This window comes from Stegodyphus dumicola, chromosome 3 (assembly GCF_044657685.1).
Source record: "Stegodyphus dumicola isolate Sdum_Otavi_A_Nest chromosome 3, ASM4465768v1".
NCBI classification, from domain to species: domain Eukaryota; kingdom Metazoa; phylum Arthropoda; class Arachnida; order Araneae; family Eresidae; genus Stegodyphus; species Stegodyphus dumicola.
This window is the reverse complement of record NC_140770.1, coordinates 106343983-106363158: the sequence shown is the minus strand read 5'-3', so window position 1 is coordinate 106363158 and position 19176 is coordinate 106343983. Positions and strand designations below refer to the sequence as shown.

The 19176-nt window shown below is 34.9% G+C and overlaps 1 protein-coding gene across 1 annotated transcript in view; it reads right to left on the bottom strand.

The window, feature by feature from the left end:
* CCT6 (chaperonin containing TCP1 subunit 6) overlaps positions 1–19176 on the bottom strand; it is a 52735-nt gene that overhangs the window by 7252 nt on the left and 26307 nt on the right. The window contains exon 9 of the mRNA XM_085813119.1: positions 2635–2874. Within this exon, the coding sequence (XP_085669245.1) occupies positions 2635–2874 (240 nt within the window). The remainder of the gene's footprint in view (positions 1–2634; positions 2875–19176) is intronic.

Below are 19176 nucleotides of genomic sequence, written 5' to 3'. Positions count from 1 at the left end.
TTGTATGCCATGAAGTTCGAGGCAGCCCAGCAAGCAACTCGTAGAGATTGCTACCAAGTCAGAGCTGTGCGAGTCCACGATCCAGTGGATCAATTGATGGCTCGTTTAGATGATTTATCCAGACAAGTCGACGATTTAATACGGAGTAGGAGTGAGAACAAAGTGGCTCTAAGGTGTTGAAGGTCATCTACGACGGCATTGCAGAACACCACAGGGTACAGATAATAAAGCGGATGATTTTATAAGACCTTGAGATGGAATACTGGTGCGTAGAAACCAGCCCTAAAGCGCTGGAACTGTGGTATTGAAGGCCACATACGAAGGAACTGCAGAACACCCCAAAGCACAGAAAATAAGAAAGGCGGGTTAAACAGACAATTAAATGTCATGAAACAGAAAAGGAGTGACAAGAAACCAAAGTGCTGGTACTGTGGAGCTGAAGGCCACGTACGAAAGAATTGCAGAACACCCCAGGGTACAGAAAATAAGATCATTTCCCAGCAACGACGCAGGAAACAAATTAATGGCTATATCGAGGAACGGAGGTTGCCAGATAATGAAGAACCTTGTTTTAAAGCACTCAAGATTTCTATAGTGAGTGGCAACAGTAACGGACTGTCCATCAATGGGCACATCGATGGAGTTCCTTGCAATATGATCATTGACACAGGAGCTAATGTTACCATCATTCGGAGAGATTTAGCTCAACAGTTTAAAGATAAACTTATTTGGACGCCATCCTGTGTTACCCTTCAGACTGCGCCTGGTGACAAGATCGAGACAGCTGAAGTTAAACGTGAACATCACGTTTGGAAGTGCCGCCTACCATCACACAGCATATGTGGCAGATATTACAGATCCATGCATACTCGGATTGGACTTTTAAAGGAAATACAATTTTTCCTTAGACTTCAAAAACAATAAGCTGTTCTCAGCATCTGAAGACATGACGATCCATCTTCAAAAGGAATCATCGCCTGGAATCGCCGACGTCTCATGTGAAAGACCCTATTCAGAAATCTGCCAAAATCCTACTAGGGTCGGAGAGAAACACCAGACTACCGGGTATTCACTATCACAGATGCTCTCCAGTCGAGACCTTCATCTGCCTTGTGACCGCCTGTTTGATCGGCATACGGATGAGCCTTCATCGCCTGAGGAACACATCCAAGATGTCCAGGCCCGTTTTGAAGTGATGCACCGTTCCGCACGAAAGCGAGTGAACTTGGCGACGGAGAAAGTGAAGACCAGATACAACGCGAGAGCTACTGGACATAGATTCAGCAAAGGAGACAAGGTGTGGTTGTGGAACCCGATTCGACGAAAAGGAGTCAGGCCTGAATTACAGTCACCTTGGGATGGTCCTCACACAGTCCTAAACAGGCTGAATGACCTCGTAGTTCGGATCTGTAAGTCTCTGAACTCTGAACCTAAAGTTGTTCTTTACAACAGGTTAGGTTAGCTCATTACTATGGCCATAGTACGTGATGTAAATAATTGTAAATAGTGTAAGACCATGGTCCTTTTTGTTTCTAAATGTGTACTTAGTATTTGATTTGTATTATTTATTGCATTTACGCCACAGTGTAAGTTTGCCTTCCTGTCCAGGGATTGTACTGCCCAGGACGTGCAGTCCTTGGGAAGGGGGCAGTGTTACGAATTTGGTATTTAAACAGCTAATGTTAGTAGACTTGTTAATTAAATGGATTTATTTCCCGCACGGTGCAATGCGTGACAAATATTAAAAGAAAGCTGAGATGGAAAATTGAAAATACACGAGCGCGTGCATTTTAACATTTAATAAATATCTCTTTTTCATTTCGAGAAAGTACTAGAAAATTCTTGCGCATAATTTTAAAATCTTATTAAAGGAGGAAAACCTCTCAGTTCGTAGTAGTTACTTAGTTTGTTGTTGTTTAGGAAACTGCTCTTGTTGACTGCAGCGAATTCACGGATTAGCCTTCTCTAGCTGTTTTGAACGTTTGAGTAATAACTACTGTGAGATATTGTAAAACTGAAAGAATATCTGAGGGAATTTAAGCATTTTGTGATAATAATAAATTTTTTTTGTTCATTTTTCATTGGACTTGTGCATTCATTTCGTAACGAACCCGTACGCTCGCAACAATACCATAAACTATAAATTCTACAGTACTTAATCTAACTTATCTGATAGTAACATCAGAACAAGTCAAGAAATTTCATTAAAGTGAGAAATACATGACTGCGTCTGTTGTTCACATGATCCTTGGACCCCTTCTAGGTGACTGTTCATTTCCATCCAAATTTTGAAGGAGAATCCTAGTCTCCCACCACTCAAGAGAATTTTTGTTTTTATGTGCCACATGCCTACATTTACACACATCTAAGCCATCTATTAGGATTCAAGCTTGGCCAATAGACATATAAGTTAACATCGCTAACCACTGTATTGACTTAATATTACAAATGAAGACATTTTTTATTTACTTTCAATAAATGTGTTTATTTGTGTGGTTTATAATCAGAATAAATTCACTTTATATAATCAGCGACTCCAAGTTTCAGGATTTATAAATCTAATATAGAAAAGAAATTCTATGCAACAATTATCAATTTTTAAAACTAAAAGAGCAAATCAAACAGCTTGATTACCTGTATTGATATCAAGTCCTATAAGTTGACCTCCAGCAGAACCATACTGCTGCATCAATTTCACCATAGTTTCTTGGGCTTCGTAGCCAGCATTAGTAGCTAAAGTTTTTGGAATGACCATTAAAGCATCTGCAAATGCCTGCACTCCCAGCTGCATACGTCCTTTTACTTCAGACTTATACTTTACAAGAGAGTAATATGCAGCAATTTCAAAGGCTCCAGCTCCTGGCACCAAAGCACCTGTTTGGGAAATGAAAAAGTAGATAAATTTTCAAACACAGTGTTCCTTCCGAAAACCTTTATTTTATTTAATTACAAACTTTATTTTATTTATTTACAAAATCTAATTTTTCATTAAATTTTTGGATTCAAGACAAATTTTCATGCTAAAAGTTTTCAGCAATGAATATACATTTCATAAAGGTAATGTATATTTGTTATCAATATACAATATGATTCAATAAAATGCATATTCAATATGATCTCTTTTTATTATATTAACTATGTTAGTGAATTTTTTATATAAAATTTATGTTGATCTGCATAAAAAAAACTTCACCAATATCACAATAAAAAAACAAATACCTGTTAAAAATTACGTTATGAAATTTATTAAAACAATCTCTTCTTTACCCCATTATTACGTGGTTAAAGAATTAATCATTTTTGCAAAATTATGCTTATTCAACATATAAAAAAAATCCAAATTTAAATTACCGTTTGCTATTTCTTAAGCAAAATAGGATATTTGATATCAAAATACGTAATTGTCAGAATTCAAGAATATGATGACAGATTCAGAATCTTGTATTATATACTGTTTGTGTCACACAGGATTCAGTTTAACAGCATTCCTTTTGCAAAAAGACTTCAAGCAGCATCTTAACTTCATGATTTCAAGAATAAGTGGCTTTGCAAACATCTGGTCATCTGAAGAGAGGTGAATCACACAGACAAGCTGTGAGCTTCTTAGTTATGTCATAAAATGCGATTTCTTAGTTTTAGAACCGATTTCAAACAACTGGAGATATTTATAGCCGAGGGTGACATCGGCTATAAATATCTCCAGTTGTATGTAGTACTGGCTGCTGCCAAGTATAACCAAGTCAAGATTCTATATGGAGCCAGATAAGCCCCATATTTTCATATGAAGCAAACATAAGAAATAATTTTGGAAGCAAAATTTACAAAATCAAAGTAAATGCAAAAATAAAAGCCGATGATCACCCTCCCCCAAGAGGCTGCTAAAAGAACAAAAAATATAATTTATCTGTAACGAGAGTTTTCTGGGCAACATGACAGGATGCATAAAATCACCCTCATCAGTATGGCTTGTAAGCACGTATACCATTGATTTCTATTAATTCTATGACAAAGTATGGGGTGGAGAAACTAAGATGAACATCACAGTTAAGGTAGTACTGGCTGGTGCCAAGTATAACCAAGTCAAGATTCTATATAGAGCCAGATAAGCCCCATATTTTCATATGAAGCAAACATAAGAAATAATTTTGGAAGCAAAATTTACAAAATCAAAGTAAATGACTGTGACATGGGTAAGAATACATATAGTCGGACTCATAAACTTGTATGACATATCTAATGGAACAGGGTTACCACATAAATCTCAGAATGAAATTCCCTGACTCCTCCAAGTTTTTCAAGTGTGTTTTAAGAAAATTCCAGGCTATCCACATAACGTGTGTTAGCTGTGCTGAGGGTAAATTAATTATGGTACCACTTGAAAACAAAACATTTGCCAATTACATATGTTTTACATTTGTTATATATATAATCTCCAAAGCATTACTTTTATAACAATAATAGTTGTTTTATTCACTGAGGATTGAGATTAGAATCTGCCCAATTGGGATTTAAAAATGTCTTTTCTGCTGACATTTTGCAGCTAAAGGAAGAAAGAAATCTATCTAATTATATTTTTAAATAAATTAAAAGTATTTTATATTTATTTAGCAGCACATATACGTAAAAAATATAAGCACTCTATTTCGTGAAGGTGTGTTACTGCTAGAATTAGTCACGAGTATGCCAGAGAAAATTGCCTGAAATTTGAAAGCCTGAATTAGGGTTGTTTGTACACATTTCTGCACATGGAAATTAAGTACTTTTAAGGACCATTAATGAAAAAAATTAAGGACCTATCAGCAAATGGGAGATGAATAAATTCAATTAAAATTCAATCAACTTATGACTGAACTCCATTTTTGTATTAACCATCTAAGAATAAAATATATTCGTAAGTAGGATGCATTCTTACTAAACATAACTATGAAACAAATTTGAGAATAAAATCCACTTTATAAAGTTTATCAGGTAGCATTAAATATTTTACACGTTGGACATAGTTTGAAAGATTAGGGACATTTTATTTACATTTTACTAACAGCTTTATATTGTGTTTTTTTTTCTTTTATGTTTCATTTTGCCACGTATTTAGTCTAGAGGTTTTGTAAATAGCAGGTAAATTTTATGTCAAAAGTCTTAGGTTAAAATGAGATGTAAAATCACATTCAGCATGATTCAAAACAAAAGACTGGTTGTTGTCACTGCTCCTGCTGCCTACAGAGAGACCTGCTGATCAGAACAAACCTGAAAGGCCTGATATAAGCACAGTTGGCAAGTTTTGAAAGTTAGCTGGGCTCTGTCAACGCCACCTAGACTAGGTGGCATTGGCTCTGTCTGACGAGCTAGTGTCTTAGCTTAGTGTAAAGTTTCAGGGGTTGTAACTCAGTTAATATACTTTAAGGTTCTAATAATCTACTAAAGCACCAGAGGTGATAAGTTGTTTTGCGTTATTTTAAGTTTCACTAGATGCGAAGAATAAGTTTTATATGAAACTTTACATTTTTGTGTTTTATCTTGTGACCACAGTAAGAGTTAAATGAAAGGCAATAATATCGCTTTAATATGCAGAGATATTTTTGAAGGATAAGCAGTGAGTTATAAGTAATTAAATTAGGTATTAGATAACTCTAGTCATTATGGATTTACGTGGTTAATATTAAATCTTACTTCTTTTTTAACAATTTGTTAAAAAAGAAGTAAGATTTAATATTAACCACGTAAATCCATAATGACTAGAGTCTAACAATTAACAATTCTTTTTTAAAAAACCTGAATTTTTTTAACAATATTTGTTAAAAAAGCCCTATTAAAATCACAATCTAATAAAATTTCACAGTTTAAAATACATGCAATTTATGACATTGATTCTTAAACAATATTAGATAATTACACATTAAAAGATACAAACCATTTATGTTTCGTAACAACACTCAACAAAATATTTATGCATCTTTTTAATTTGAAGACTTCCCAGACATTTTGGCTAATTTATATAGATTTCCTTCTCTTGAAGCATTTTTTCTAACAATTAGAAATTTATCTCAATACGCAAAACAATGTTCTCACTTGTTTCTGCATGCTTTATTTCATAACTTGTCAACCTCTCCAAAATGTACCTATGAGAGTTTTACTTGAGCTGGTAAAAGTTAAATAGTCCACCCCCCAACAGATGTGAAGCAAATTATCACTATGTCTGAAAGTACACAGTCAGACAGGTTAAAATAAGCTTCTTATTTAAAAAGACGTTAGAACATAAAGGCATGTTCTTATGCTAACAAAGTCAATTACAGCTCGTAGTGATGTAATTACAAGAAGAGTCAAATTCAAGCTAAAAATATGGACTAGTGGTCAAAGACTATACAATTTAATTTTATCTTAAGCTGGCTCAGTAACTCTATTATCATAACAAATTCAAATGTCGGCAGTGGTTATGCAAAGACAAATAATTACAAATTATAAGAGCTGTCAGAAACTAAAGGAACAAGTGGAAAGAAGAAGAAACACACTCTTGTCTTACACTCAAAACCTCAGTTTAGAAACTCTCTATGTGATTTGCATTCTGATGAGAAAATAGAAATGGGAAATTATAGTAAAGGCTGAAATTGTAAACAACTGAGTATTTACATAATAATAACTGTACATATCTTTGAAGAATATTTTTATTTCTCTTCATGTATTCGGTTAAGATTAGAAGCATTTTTTAAATATTTTCCATGCTTGTGTCTAGTGAAAAGTAGAGAAAATAAATGGAAGATAAAAAAAAAGAAAAATGTTAAGAAAAAATTTCTAGTATCAGAAGTAAAACATTCAATTATTATGTTTTCATAGTTCTTCCAGACGTTCTCTAAAAAGTAAGAAATTACGTGTTAATACCATGGAGACATTTTATATTTTGTCACAGTTTTATGGAATCTCCTAGAATCATGGGTCTATAAAAATCTTGCCTTCAAATCTTACTAAACTTTCCAAGCTGCAATGTTGAAAATTTTAAAGAAAAATTACCCCTAACAATTCTGTAACAGCAAAAAGCCAGAAATATTGAGGAGGGGGGTATTGAAACTCTCACCGACAACCACGTGATTTGCGCATGCGCGCAGCCAAAACTAAAACAGAACTTTGAGAACTTGTGATGGACATTTGAGTGAAACATGTAATCCTTCTCTTCTGTGTTATATATATATTTTAGTTTAGTGATGTGATTGTAAATTATATACCTTATTATCTTAGAAGCCTCTCTCTTTCCGTGAGTAGTGCCTTTGATGAATGAAAATAAAACATTCCCGGATATGCTTTAGAACGAAAAAGAAGATCGATTAAAAGGTAAGCCTTTTTACCTTTTATTTTCTAAGAATGATCATGCTATTGATCATGAACACATTATACATTTTTTGGCATCTCTGCCGGGATGAAAGCGAATTGTTGATACTTGTTGAATTATTGAATATTAAATAATGACTGAATTCATCGATACATTGAAAAGGAAACGCGGCCACATAAGGGCTGCCGTTACAAAATTAATTGGCCGAATCGAAACTGAATTACCAAAAACAGAAGTGAATGCAGAGGAACTAGAAATTTCCTTAGGACTCTTAAATGAAAAATCAAACAAGTTAAAACAAATAGATGCCGATATAGAAAAATTAATAGACATAAAGGATCTAGACCAGGAATTAAACGGTGTTGACGAATATTGTGAAAGAATAACTACATTTAAATACTAAACAAAATATAAGCAAGTCTCTAATAAATCAGACTGAATCAAATATAAAGTAATAAACAGAGGAGCGTTATTCCACACAACGTTTATTGACGAACACCAAAGACGAACTGATACATATACATAATTATGACATCACAGTTTCTTTTTACAAACAAACACTACCACCATCTATTGGCAATCTAAGGATACATAGTCCTAAACTTAACACTCCCCCCCATGCATCCGTAAACGGATGCATCAATTTTACTGATCTTCAAGATTATAAAGTCTTTCAATTGGTCTTCTAACAACACACTTATCCAACTGAATCTCACAAGATCTAATTCTACCATCTCTTCCGTGAAATAATTCCTTAATCTTACCTATCTTCCAGTTACAGCGTTTCACATTATCTTCTCGTACAAGTAAAACATCCTTAATTTTAAACACGGGAGAATTCTTTGGAGTTTTTGAAAACATGACTGACCTTAATTCTAACAAATATTCTTTATAAAACCTTTTCCAAAAATGCTCTAATATCAATTGCCTATGCTTCCATCTTTTAATCAACTGAGATCTTGTAGATTCTAGTTTAGATTCAGGTGAGGGTAAAACAGTCAATCTAGATCCAGTTATAAAATGAGATGGTGAAAGAGGATCAGGTTCATTTGGTTCATTGTATACATAAGTTATAGGTCTAGAATTAATAACAGCTTCAACTTCAACTAAAACAGTATACAGTTCTTCGTAATATAAAGAAGCTTTACCTAAGATACATTTTAAACAAGTTTTTACAGACCTTACCAAACGTTCCCAGAATCCGCCCCACGAAGGAGCACCTTCTACAATAAATTTCCATTCAACCCCATTTTTCCCTAGGAAATTTAGAACTTTTTAATCTTTACACAATTTATACAAATATTTTAATTCACGATCAGCAGTTTTAAAGGTTTTAGCATTATCAGAATAAATAACTCTACAAATACCCCTATGTGCAAAAAATCTACGTAAGGCTTGAATGAAACATTTTGTACTTAAATTCGATAACAATTCTAAATGGACTCCTCGAGTCACTGCACAGGTAAACAATGAAATATACACTTTTGTACCATCCTTTAAATACAAAGGGCCAGCGAAATCTATGCCACTTACCTCAAATGGTTGAGCTTTCTCCACTCGGTCAGCAGGAAGAGGAGCTGATATCTCGTGTCCAGCTTTAGCATTATATTTTTTACAAAATCTACAATCACGTAACACAGATTTTACAAAACGTCTAGCATTTAAAATCCAAAATTTCCCTCTTACTTGCACTAAAGTTTCATTTACACCATTATGAAGTACCTTTTCATGACAATTCAAAATAATTAAACGAGAAAAATAATTATTTGGTAATATTATAGGCTGGATTTCATCAACATCTAATGATGATTTTACTAATCTACTTCCAACTCTTAAAAAACCTTTTTCATCCATTATTGGATTTAACCCTAACAATTTGGAATTATGAGACAATGGTTTTTTACTTTAACATCATTCAACTCTGCCAAAAAATACTCACCTTGTGATAAGATAATCCAATAACACATAGCATTACATATTTCATTTTTGGTCACAAAACCAATCACTCTATTCTGTTACTTTAAATTATTAATGAATCTAAATACATATGACGTGACTCTTAAAAGTTTACCTAAGTCACTAAAGTTTTCTATTTTTAACACAGGTTGTAATGGTTGAACGCTGCTAGTAACTTGAGTCACAACTCTTTCTTCAACACTATCTACTATGTTACAATGCTCGTTCACTTTAGGCCAATTTATTTCATCTAGATGAAGCCATGGAGGTGCATGCCACCACACTTGATCTACTACAAGATCACTCACTTTAACACTGCGTGTAATTTTATCAGCCGGATTATCTGAGCCAGGACAATGATGCCACATACTCGGGGATGTTTTGTCTTGAATTTCAGACACTCGATTTTGTACGAATGTTTTCCATCGCCATGGTGAGTTCTTTATCCAATGAAGCACAATAAGAGAATCTGTCCATAAATAAAACTTAGCTTGAGGAAAATGCACACGGATGGCAGTTACAAGTCTTGCACCTAACACTGTTGCCATAAGCTCGAGCCTTGGTAAAGATAATTTTTTCAGGGGAGCCACTCTGCTCTTGGCTATCACTAAACTTGTTCCACAATATTTTAAGCTACAGAATTTCACGTACACTGCGGCTCCGTAAGCACTTTGAGATGAATCACAAAAACAATGTAGTTCCAGTGTTTCATCAACATCACGAAAATACCACCGAGGTATCTGGATTTTAGGTAGATCACATAGTTGCCTATACCATTTGTTCCACTTGTCTTGCAATTCTGGTGGTATAATTTCATCCCAATCTACACCTTTCAGCCATAAATCCTGAAACAGAACTTTTGCTCGAATAACATATGAAGCAAGAAACCCAACAGGATCGAAGATTTTTGAAGCGGCTTTTAAAACACAACATTTTGTTTGGTCATTTGACTGGATGAAATCAATAACGTCTTGAGCATTAAAACAGAAGATATCCTTAACTGTATCCCATTGAAGTCCAATAATCTTTGAGGGGGAATCACAGTCAGGCAATTTAAAGCTAACGAAGTTGTCACTTGATTTATACTGGTTTTTTATAGTATCTGAATTAGAATTCCATTTGGTCAAAGTCATTGATGCCTTTTTCATTATATCATTGGCTTCATGATATATCTGTATAGCTTCCTCCTCCGTATCTGATCCACAAATAAAATCGTCAACATACATGAAGTTTTTCTAACATTTCTACAGTTATGGGATAGATGTTTTCAAATTTCTTTAAATGATGCTTAATGCAAGCGCTCAGCAAAAATGGACTTGATTTTGCTCCAAAAATTACATGACACATCCGATAAACTTGAATTCTCGGATTGCTCAAACTTCTCATCAATCCACAAAAATCGCATTGAATCTCGATCTTCAGGTGTAACAGAAATTTGCAAAAACGCTTTCTCAATATCTGACGTAAATGCAATTCGATGAAGTCGAAAATTTATTAAAACTTTCAAAAGTTCAGGAAGAAGATTTGGTCCTTGTAGTAAATTATCATTTAGAGATTCATGATTTTTTTCCTTTGAAGAAGCATCATACACAATGTGAAGTTTTGTAGAATTATGATCTTCACGGATGACAGCACGGTAAGGTATGTAGTAAGTTCGTCTCCCAGATGGAGTACCAAGATAGACCTTTTCTATAATTTCTTCCTTAAGCTGATAGTCAATCACTTCTTTATATTGCGCATAAAAGTTCAAGTTTGATTTAAATTGTTTGATCAGATTTAAAAATCGTCTTTCAGCATTCTTAAAATTGTCCCTTAAAGTCACATTCTGATCTTTCAATGGAAGTCTAACTTCGTATCTATCACCCTTTTGTGTAATCGAGTTGTTAAATATTTGCAAGGCCATTTCATTTTGTTCTTCGTCAGAAATATTTTTAATTCCTATAGATTCAATATCCCAAAATGATTCGACGCTTTTTAAAAAGTTTCTCTTCTACACTTACGTTTAAACACGCATCATGGATTTCAAAGTCTAATGAAGAAAATTTGCCTTGTATACACCACCCAAACAAGGTTTTCATCGCTACGGCATTTCTGTTTATCCTTTTTATTTCTTCGCTTGCTATTTTCCACATAATGTCCGCGCCGATTAAAACAGAAATATGATTCATTCTATCGGCGGCGCCGCAGTCTGTCAAAGTGACGCCGAATGCTTGGAGGTTGGATTTGATTTATACATCTGGTACCCGTATATCGGCATTTGTTATGACTGGTACTTCAATGACTTCGAGATTTATGGATTTTTCAGGGTTATTAATATTTCGGAGCGTAAGTTCAACTTTCTTTCGACGCCAATGTTTCCCGTTTTTTCACCGAAGGTATGCAGATTTAAAACAGTTTCTCCTTTCACTGGTAATTGTAATTTTCTTGATAAATCTTCTCAAATTGCAGAGATTTGGCTACCGCCGTCAAGAAGACATCTCACAATACAATTCTTATTTCTGCCCTCAGTCACAGCATACACCGTTTGAAGCATAATATTAGATCCAGTTTTGGCAGAAGAATTTTGAACAATTTCCGACGCTGTTTCGGTTTCCTTATTTTTTACACTGGAGACAGCTGATGTGGGATATACACACACACTTTCATGATGTTTACCGCGGCACTTTTTGCAGGAAAACTGTTTGTTCTTACAGTTGATAACTAAATGTTTACTTCCAATACACAGAAAACATTTTCCTGTAAGTTTCAAAATGTTGCGTTTCTCTTCAGAGTTCACCTCAGTACATTTATATTTCGTATGGTCTTCTTTATCACAAAATATGCATTTGTATCCAATTGTTGATAAAGCTGAAGCAGTCGGAACTTTTGGTCTATAATACGAATAAGCTCTCGTGCATTGTTCATTTTGACGAATGTATGGTTTCTGATTCGTTTTCGCAGAGTTCATTAAACTTGCAGCTTCTCGACAGTTAACTTCCTTTTTTAAGAATTCTATAAGTTCCTTTATATCAAATCCTGCTTCCATTTTTCGACTTCGATTAAATTCCAAATTTAATTCCTGTGGAAATTTCTGCAAAATGATAGGACAGAGAATATTTCCATAACTTCCAGAAGTAACATTTAACGATTCTAAACTTTGAATGTTGACTTCGCATTCATCGTACAGCTTACGCAGTGCTTTAACATTTGAAATGTTCCCTACTGGTTCAAGGGATAATAATTTCATATGTGAAGTGATTACAACATCTTGTCTTCCAAAACGTTCTTTCAATATTTCTATTGCGGAATCATAATTCTGGTCACTTAAAGTGAAACCGGAAATGGCAGCTAAAGCATTACCGCCAAGTAAGGATTTTAGGTACGCAAATTTTTCAGTTTTTCTCAATCCACTATGATTATGAATTGTATTTTCGAACTGGTTCCAGAAGACCAACCATTTACACGAATCTCCGTAATAAGTTCCAATTTGCAGACGTGGTAACTTCACTGTTTTCGTTTCAACTGGAAGTGCAACATTAGCCATTTCGTTCTGATGAACTGTTCTAGAAGATTCCGAATTCTTCTTCAAAAATCGTTGCATTCTTCCTCTCCATATAACAGTTTTATCCTGGTATTCTTGACTTAAGGTAACTTCATTTTCAATCTCCTCCGAAGTTACTTTCGTTTCGATTTCTGAATCTAAAATTTTCAGTTCGTTGATTTTCTCAATCAGCTGTTCATACAAATCTTCGATTATTTCAATTTTCTCATTTAGCGGAATATTGTTTCCTAAATTTGTTTCGACTTTGGTTATCGGTTTCGTAGTTAATTGTCTTACAACCGATCGTTTCTTTTTCAAATTTTCAAGAACGCCCTCCATTTTTGAAATATTCAGTCTGTCGATTTTCTGGTTCGTAATAATCCCGGTTTGCAGGCACCATAAACAAAATATATGTAAGTCTCTAATAAATCAGACTGGATCAAATGTAAAGTAATAAACAGAGGAGCGTTATTCCACACAATGTTTATTGACGAACACCAAAGACGAACTTATACATATACATAATTATGACATCACAGTTTCTTTTTACAAACACTACCGCCATCTATTGGCAATCTAAGGATACATAGTCCTAAACTTAACAAATACAAAGCTAACCAAAAATTGAAAAAAATTAATATAGAACAAAAAAAAAAAAAAAAAAAAAAAATTAGTGTATTAAGAAGCAGTGAACAGTTAAGTTAAAGTATGATAGAAAACGTTAAAAATCGAAAGTCATAATGTGAAGCTTCCTAAATTTACGATTCCGAAGTTTTATGGTGAGAGCTGCGAATGGCTGACATTTTGGAACACTTTTTTTTTTTATCAGCCATACACCAAAATAAAACAATTGATGCTATAAGCAAATTTAATTATTTGAAATCCCTTTTGGGAGGTACTGCTTATAACACCATTGACGGTTTCGATTTAACCGAAGAAAATTATGAAACTTCAGTTAAACTCCTCACAGAAAAATTTGGAAATAAAGATGTACTGATAAACGCCCATATAGATAAATAACTGAAAATAAGACCTCTAAAGGATTCTAATGACGTTCAAAATTTCCGTAAGTTATTCAATTACATACAAAAACATATTTGATGTCTTGAATCATTAAACATGACATCAGAAACATATGGAGCTTTATTAACACCTATTTTGCATAAAACATAGCCCACAGATTTGGTTTTGGAATATAATAAAACAGTTCGAAAATCAAATTACGATTTGAATCACCTACTGGAATTTCTTTCTCAGCAATTAATTGCATGGGAAAAAACAGCTTTGCCATCGAAAGAAGCGGCATCAATTTCTCCTCCTCCCAACAAACAAAACACGAAAGCAAGCTGTCAACTTGGCACATGATAAACGGGTACCAAATGTATCGTCTGGCTCGCAGTTGCCGTCTACAAATGAGAATCAAAATTATAAACATTCGAACTGCATATTTTGCGATTCAGATCATGAAAGTTCTGAATTCCGGAATGCGATTCGTTTAACCTTAGATGAAAAAAAAGCAAAAATTGCTGAAGCACGGATTCTGTTTTAAGTGTTTGAAACGGAACCATATTTCCCGCTTATGCAAAACCAAAGTTAAATGTTCCATATGCGGTAAAGCTCATTTTTCAATAATGTGTAATACTGTTAAGGATGACTCTCACGGAAATAATTCTACAGACATTATTGGGGATGAAAATAATAAAAAAGACTGTGTTCTGACAAATAAATCTTGCATGCAGTTAGTAAATTTGCAGACTTTAGTAGCAAAACTTCGTGGGGATGGAATCGAAAAATATGTGAGAATTTTAATAGACAGTAGTTCCCAGCGATCCTACATTTCAAAGTATGCAGTTAGTATAATGAATTATAAAACAAGTGGTAAATAAGAATTAATCCATGGTTTGTTCGAAGGAATTGAAAAGAAAGAAACTCATAGTAAATATTTAATTAGATTGAGTAGTCTTAAAGGTGATTATCACTGTAATTTTCAGGTTTCGAATCAGGATAAAATATGTACTGACATTCCTCAAATTCGTAGAGATACATATCTTACTGAACTGCAAAAACATGGAATTTATTTAATTCACATGCAGAATAAATCTGTGGATTTGATGTATGAAAAATCACCTTTAGAAATTCATGTTCTTTTAGGTGCAGATGTGGCAGGAAAGCTTTTAACGGGGAAGTTTAGACAATTAAAATGTGGGTTATCATGCGTACACACTAGATTAGGATGGACATTGATGGGGAAAACTAAAAAGCGTGAGTTCTCTGACAGTACGAAAACTGTATTATCACTTCATATTAATGATGCTAAAATTTCGGATTTATCGTGTCTTGACTCGTTAGGAATACCGGATCCTGCTACAATCCACACAAGAAAGAAAATTGATGAAATCGCTAAAACATATTTTCGTCAGTCGTTAAAGGGAGACAGTGAGGGTAAATATCAGGTCTCTCTTCCTTGGTTAGAAGGGCACGAGGTTTTACCTGACAACAGATTATTAGCAGAGAAAAGGTTAAAATCCTGCGTCAAAAATCTGTCTGAAAGAGTATGAAAATATTTTTAACGAATGGGCTGAAGAAGGTATTATAGAATCTGTTAAAGATAAGAAAACCGAAAATTGTTATTACCTACCACATAGGGCTGTAATTACGGAAAATTCAACCACAAAGATTAGACCTGTGTTCGATGCCTCAGCGAAGGAAAGGAATGGTGTGTCTTTAAATGACTGTTTAGAAAAGGGCCCAAATTATTTGGAATTAATACCGAGTATTTTAAACAGATTTTGGCCTAGGTAAATACGGGGTTATCTCAGATATATGCAAGGCCTTTTTGCAAATAGGTGTCTGTCCTCGAGATAGAGACTTTCTTAGATTTCTCTGGAGGGAAGAAGGACATTCCGAAAAATTGGAAATATATCGACATAAGCGCATTGTGTTTGGCATTAACGCCAGTCCTTTTTTTCTCGCCGCCACACTGAATTATCATCCCGAGAATGTTCCTGAACATCAACAAGAGGTAGCTAAGAAATTAAGTGAATCAATGTACGTCGACAATTGAGTGGCCAGCGTTGATACTATTGAAGAACTAAACACTTTCATTAATGTGTCGAAGGAAATTATGTCGACTGCTAAATTTGATTTAAGGGGATGGTGTTACAATGAACCTAGTGGTGAAACTTTAAAAGGAAATCCTTGCAATGAAGACTCCGATAAAACCGTATCAGTTCTGGGGTTGAAATGGAATTTATCAAATTACGCTTTGTCCTGTAACTTTATAAGATAGTTCTGTGAAACAGCCTGTCAGCAAAAGGAATATATTGTCAATAGTACACAGGATTTTTGACCCAATTGGGTTTACCGCTCCTGTTCTGTTACTCTGATTCCTAAGCTAATGCTTCAAGAATGCTGGAAACAGAAGATTTCATGGGATGACAATTTACCTAAAAGCATTTCTGACAAATTCGAAAGTAGGAAAAATAAATTGCACAATTCGGAAAAAATAGCTATACCCAGAAGAATTTTTGCAGACTTTGAAAGAATTTCCGATTTATCTTTACACGTGTTTTGTGACGCAAGTAAATCTGCTTATGCCACATGCATATTTATGCAAAGCTGTAATGAAAATTCCATTACATGTCAACTCATCTCAGCTCGATCCAGAGTGGCACCTATCAAGCCGATTTTCATACCACGACTAGAGCTCTTAGCTTGTACGATTGGTGCTAGACTGGCACATCGTGTTAAGGAAGATTTGAGACTAGAAAGCTTGCTTATTTATTATTGGAGTGATTCTATGGATGCATTATTTTGGATAAAAAAAAAATGAAAACTGGGCCGTTTTCGTTCACAATAGAGTGAAAGAAATCTGTACGCTAAGTAATCCAAACGACTGGAATTATATTCCTGGAACGCTAAATCCAGTGGACCTCCCTTCCTGAGGATGCAGTCCGGAAACCTTAGTCAAATCAAAATGGTGGGAGGGTCTCGAATGGTTGAGAAATGATCCAGAAAAATGGCCTACCTCTGAAATTGTACCAAATTTTGACATTATAAATGCTGAAAGAAAGAAGACAATAATTTCTACAGTTAATTCGAATGCTATGATTGAAGTTAATTTTGATAAGATTTCTTCATACAATACCATTCTAAAGATAATATCTTGGATCTTCCATTTTGTTAAAAATGTCAGACTAAGTACTAATAAAAGAACTTTTGGAACAATTACGGCGGAAGAAATTAAAGGAGCCGAATTAACTCTTTTGAGATTAGTGCAGAGTGAATCATTTTCTGGATTAGATGACAAAAGATTACGTGTACTTCAACCAATGATTGATTCTAACGGAATCCTTAGGGTTAAAACCAGAATTCTGAGAAAAGATGATACAGAAAATTTTCGATTTCCTATTATTCTTCCTTCAGATCATTCTATTGTAGTAAAATTAATTAGAGCTAAACATGAAATGAACAATCATGCAGGAGTACAATTTTTAATATCCGCTTTACGAGAACAATATTGGATTTTGAAAACATGAAAGACTGTCAAGAAAGTCATAAGAAGCTGTGTTGTATGTCAGAGGTTCGATACTAGTTCTTCGAAAACACCCATTGCTCCTCTTCCTGAAGACCGAGTAAGAGAAGCAGCAGTCTTTGAGGTTGTAGGTGTTGACTTGACTGGACCGTTGATACTGAAGGGAAATCAAAAATCATGGATAGTGATTTTTACCTGTGCTGTTTTTCGCGCAGTACATTTGGAATTGATTTTCTCGCTATCAACTGAAAGTTTTCTGAAAGCGCTGAGACGTTTCATTGCTAGACATGGAAGACCCCACACCATCTATTCCGACAATGGAACGAATTTCAAAGGAAGTGATAAATTATTCAAAAGCTTAAATTGGGATAAAATCTTAGAACAAGCTAGTATCCACAGGATCACATGGAAATTTCTTCCGCCATCAGCTCCCTGGTGGGGAGGATGGTGGGAGCGATTAATAGGAGTCCTGAAAAGAATCCTTCGCAAAGTTTTAGGATGATCATCTCTGAAGCATGAAGAAATGATAACAATTTTGTGTGACTGTGAAGCAATAATGAATAATCGTCCATTGACGTATGTCTCAGAAGATGTTGAAGATTTACCTCCGATCACACCTTCCATGTTTCTCCATGAGATTCGACAAATTGGAGTTCCTGATCTGGATAATATAGATGCGAAATCTTTTAAACAAAAGGCTTATTTATCGACAAAAACTTTTACAAGATCTACGTAAAAGATTTCGAGTCGAATATCTCGGCAAAATTATGAACATGTAAAAGCTTCACAACCTCTGAAAATAGGAGATCTTGTTTTAGTGTAATTCATCTGTAACTTCTAAAGTGGAATAAAAAGGAAGTTAAACCCTTCTTAAGAGTTTGTGTAATTTCCAGTTCATAGCAGTCACTACTACTGTTGCGGGCAAATTGTGGCCACGCAATACCACATTGGCGCCCGAACACTTTTCGAACTGAAATGGCTGAAGACTGGATGGAAGCTCCTGTACAAGTCCAACAACAAGAACTGGAGAACCAATTAGAAGGATCTGGATACCTGGTCCAGACGATGAGAGCATCGATCAAGCCAAACGTCAATTTCGACGGAAAAAATTCGGTGGCGATATTCTTAGAAGGCCTAGAAAATCATTTCCAGCTATACCCTGTGCCTGAAAGACAAAAAGTCGCCATTGCCACGTCCGCACTAAGAGGACAGGCCTCACTATGGTGGAAGAATATAGGCAAATTTTTATTAGGGGAATTCGGAGGCAAAACATATACCTTTGAAAATTTCAAAAAATCATTATTAAAGGCCTTCTCCATAGTGAAAGACCGAGCAAAACTAGAAGCCGAACTATATAGTTTTTATCAACGGAATACAGAAGAGCTGACAGACTTTATTCTGCGAAAAATTAAGCTGACGGATATGCTGTATGGGAAGAAACCCGACGCGGATATTATTGAAATAATCTTACCAAGATTGCTACCTGCTGTTCAAGATTACTTCGAAATTAGAAACCCAAGCACATTGCAGGAACTCTTCGAGTTGGCGGTCAAGTTCCAAAATCGTAGAATAGAGGAAAAAGCTAGAGGGGCATCGTATTCTCAAGGTCTCCGAAGGCAATCTTCAAATGAGCAGACCAGAAACGCAAATCGCTCTTATGGGGGAAAGAACTATCAAGCTAACTCATCGAAGCTCGAAGGTCAACGCCCAAAAAGGAAATTTGAAAAAAAAAAAAAAACCGTCCGCGTACCCAGAAGGCAGAAGTTGAAAGGAAAGCTTTAAACGAGGGGCCTGTAAAAGCGAGGGTCCAGACCCCGGAAGTTTCGAAAAAACCCTCAAGAAGATACT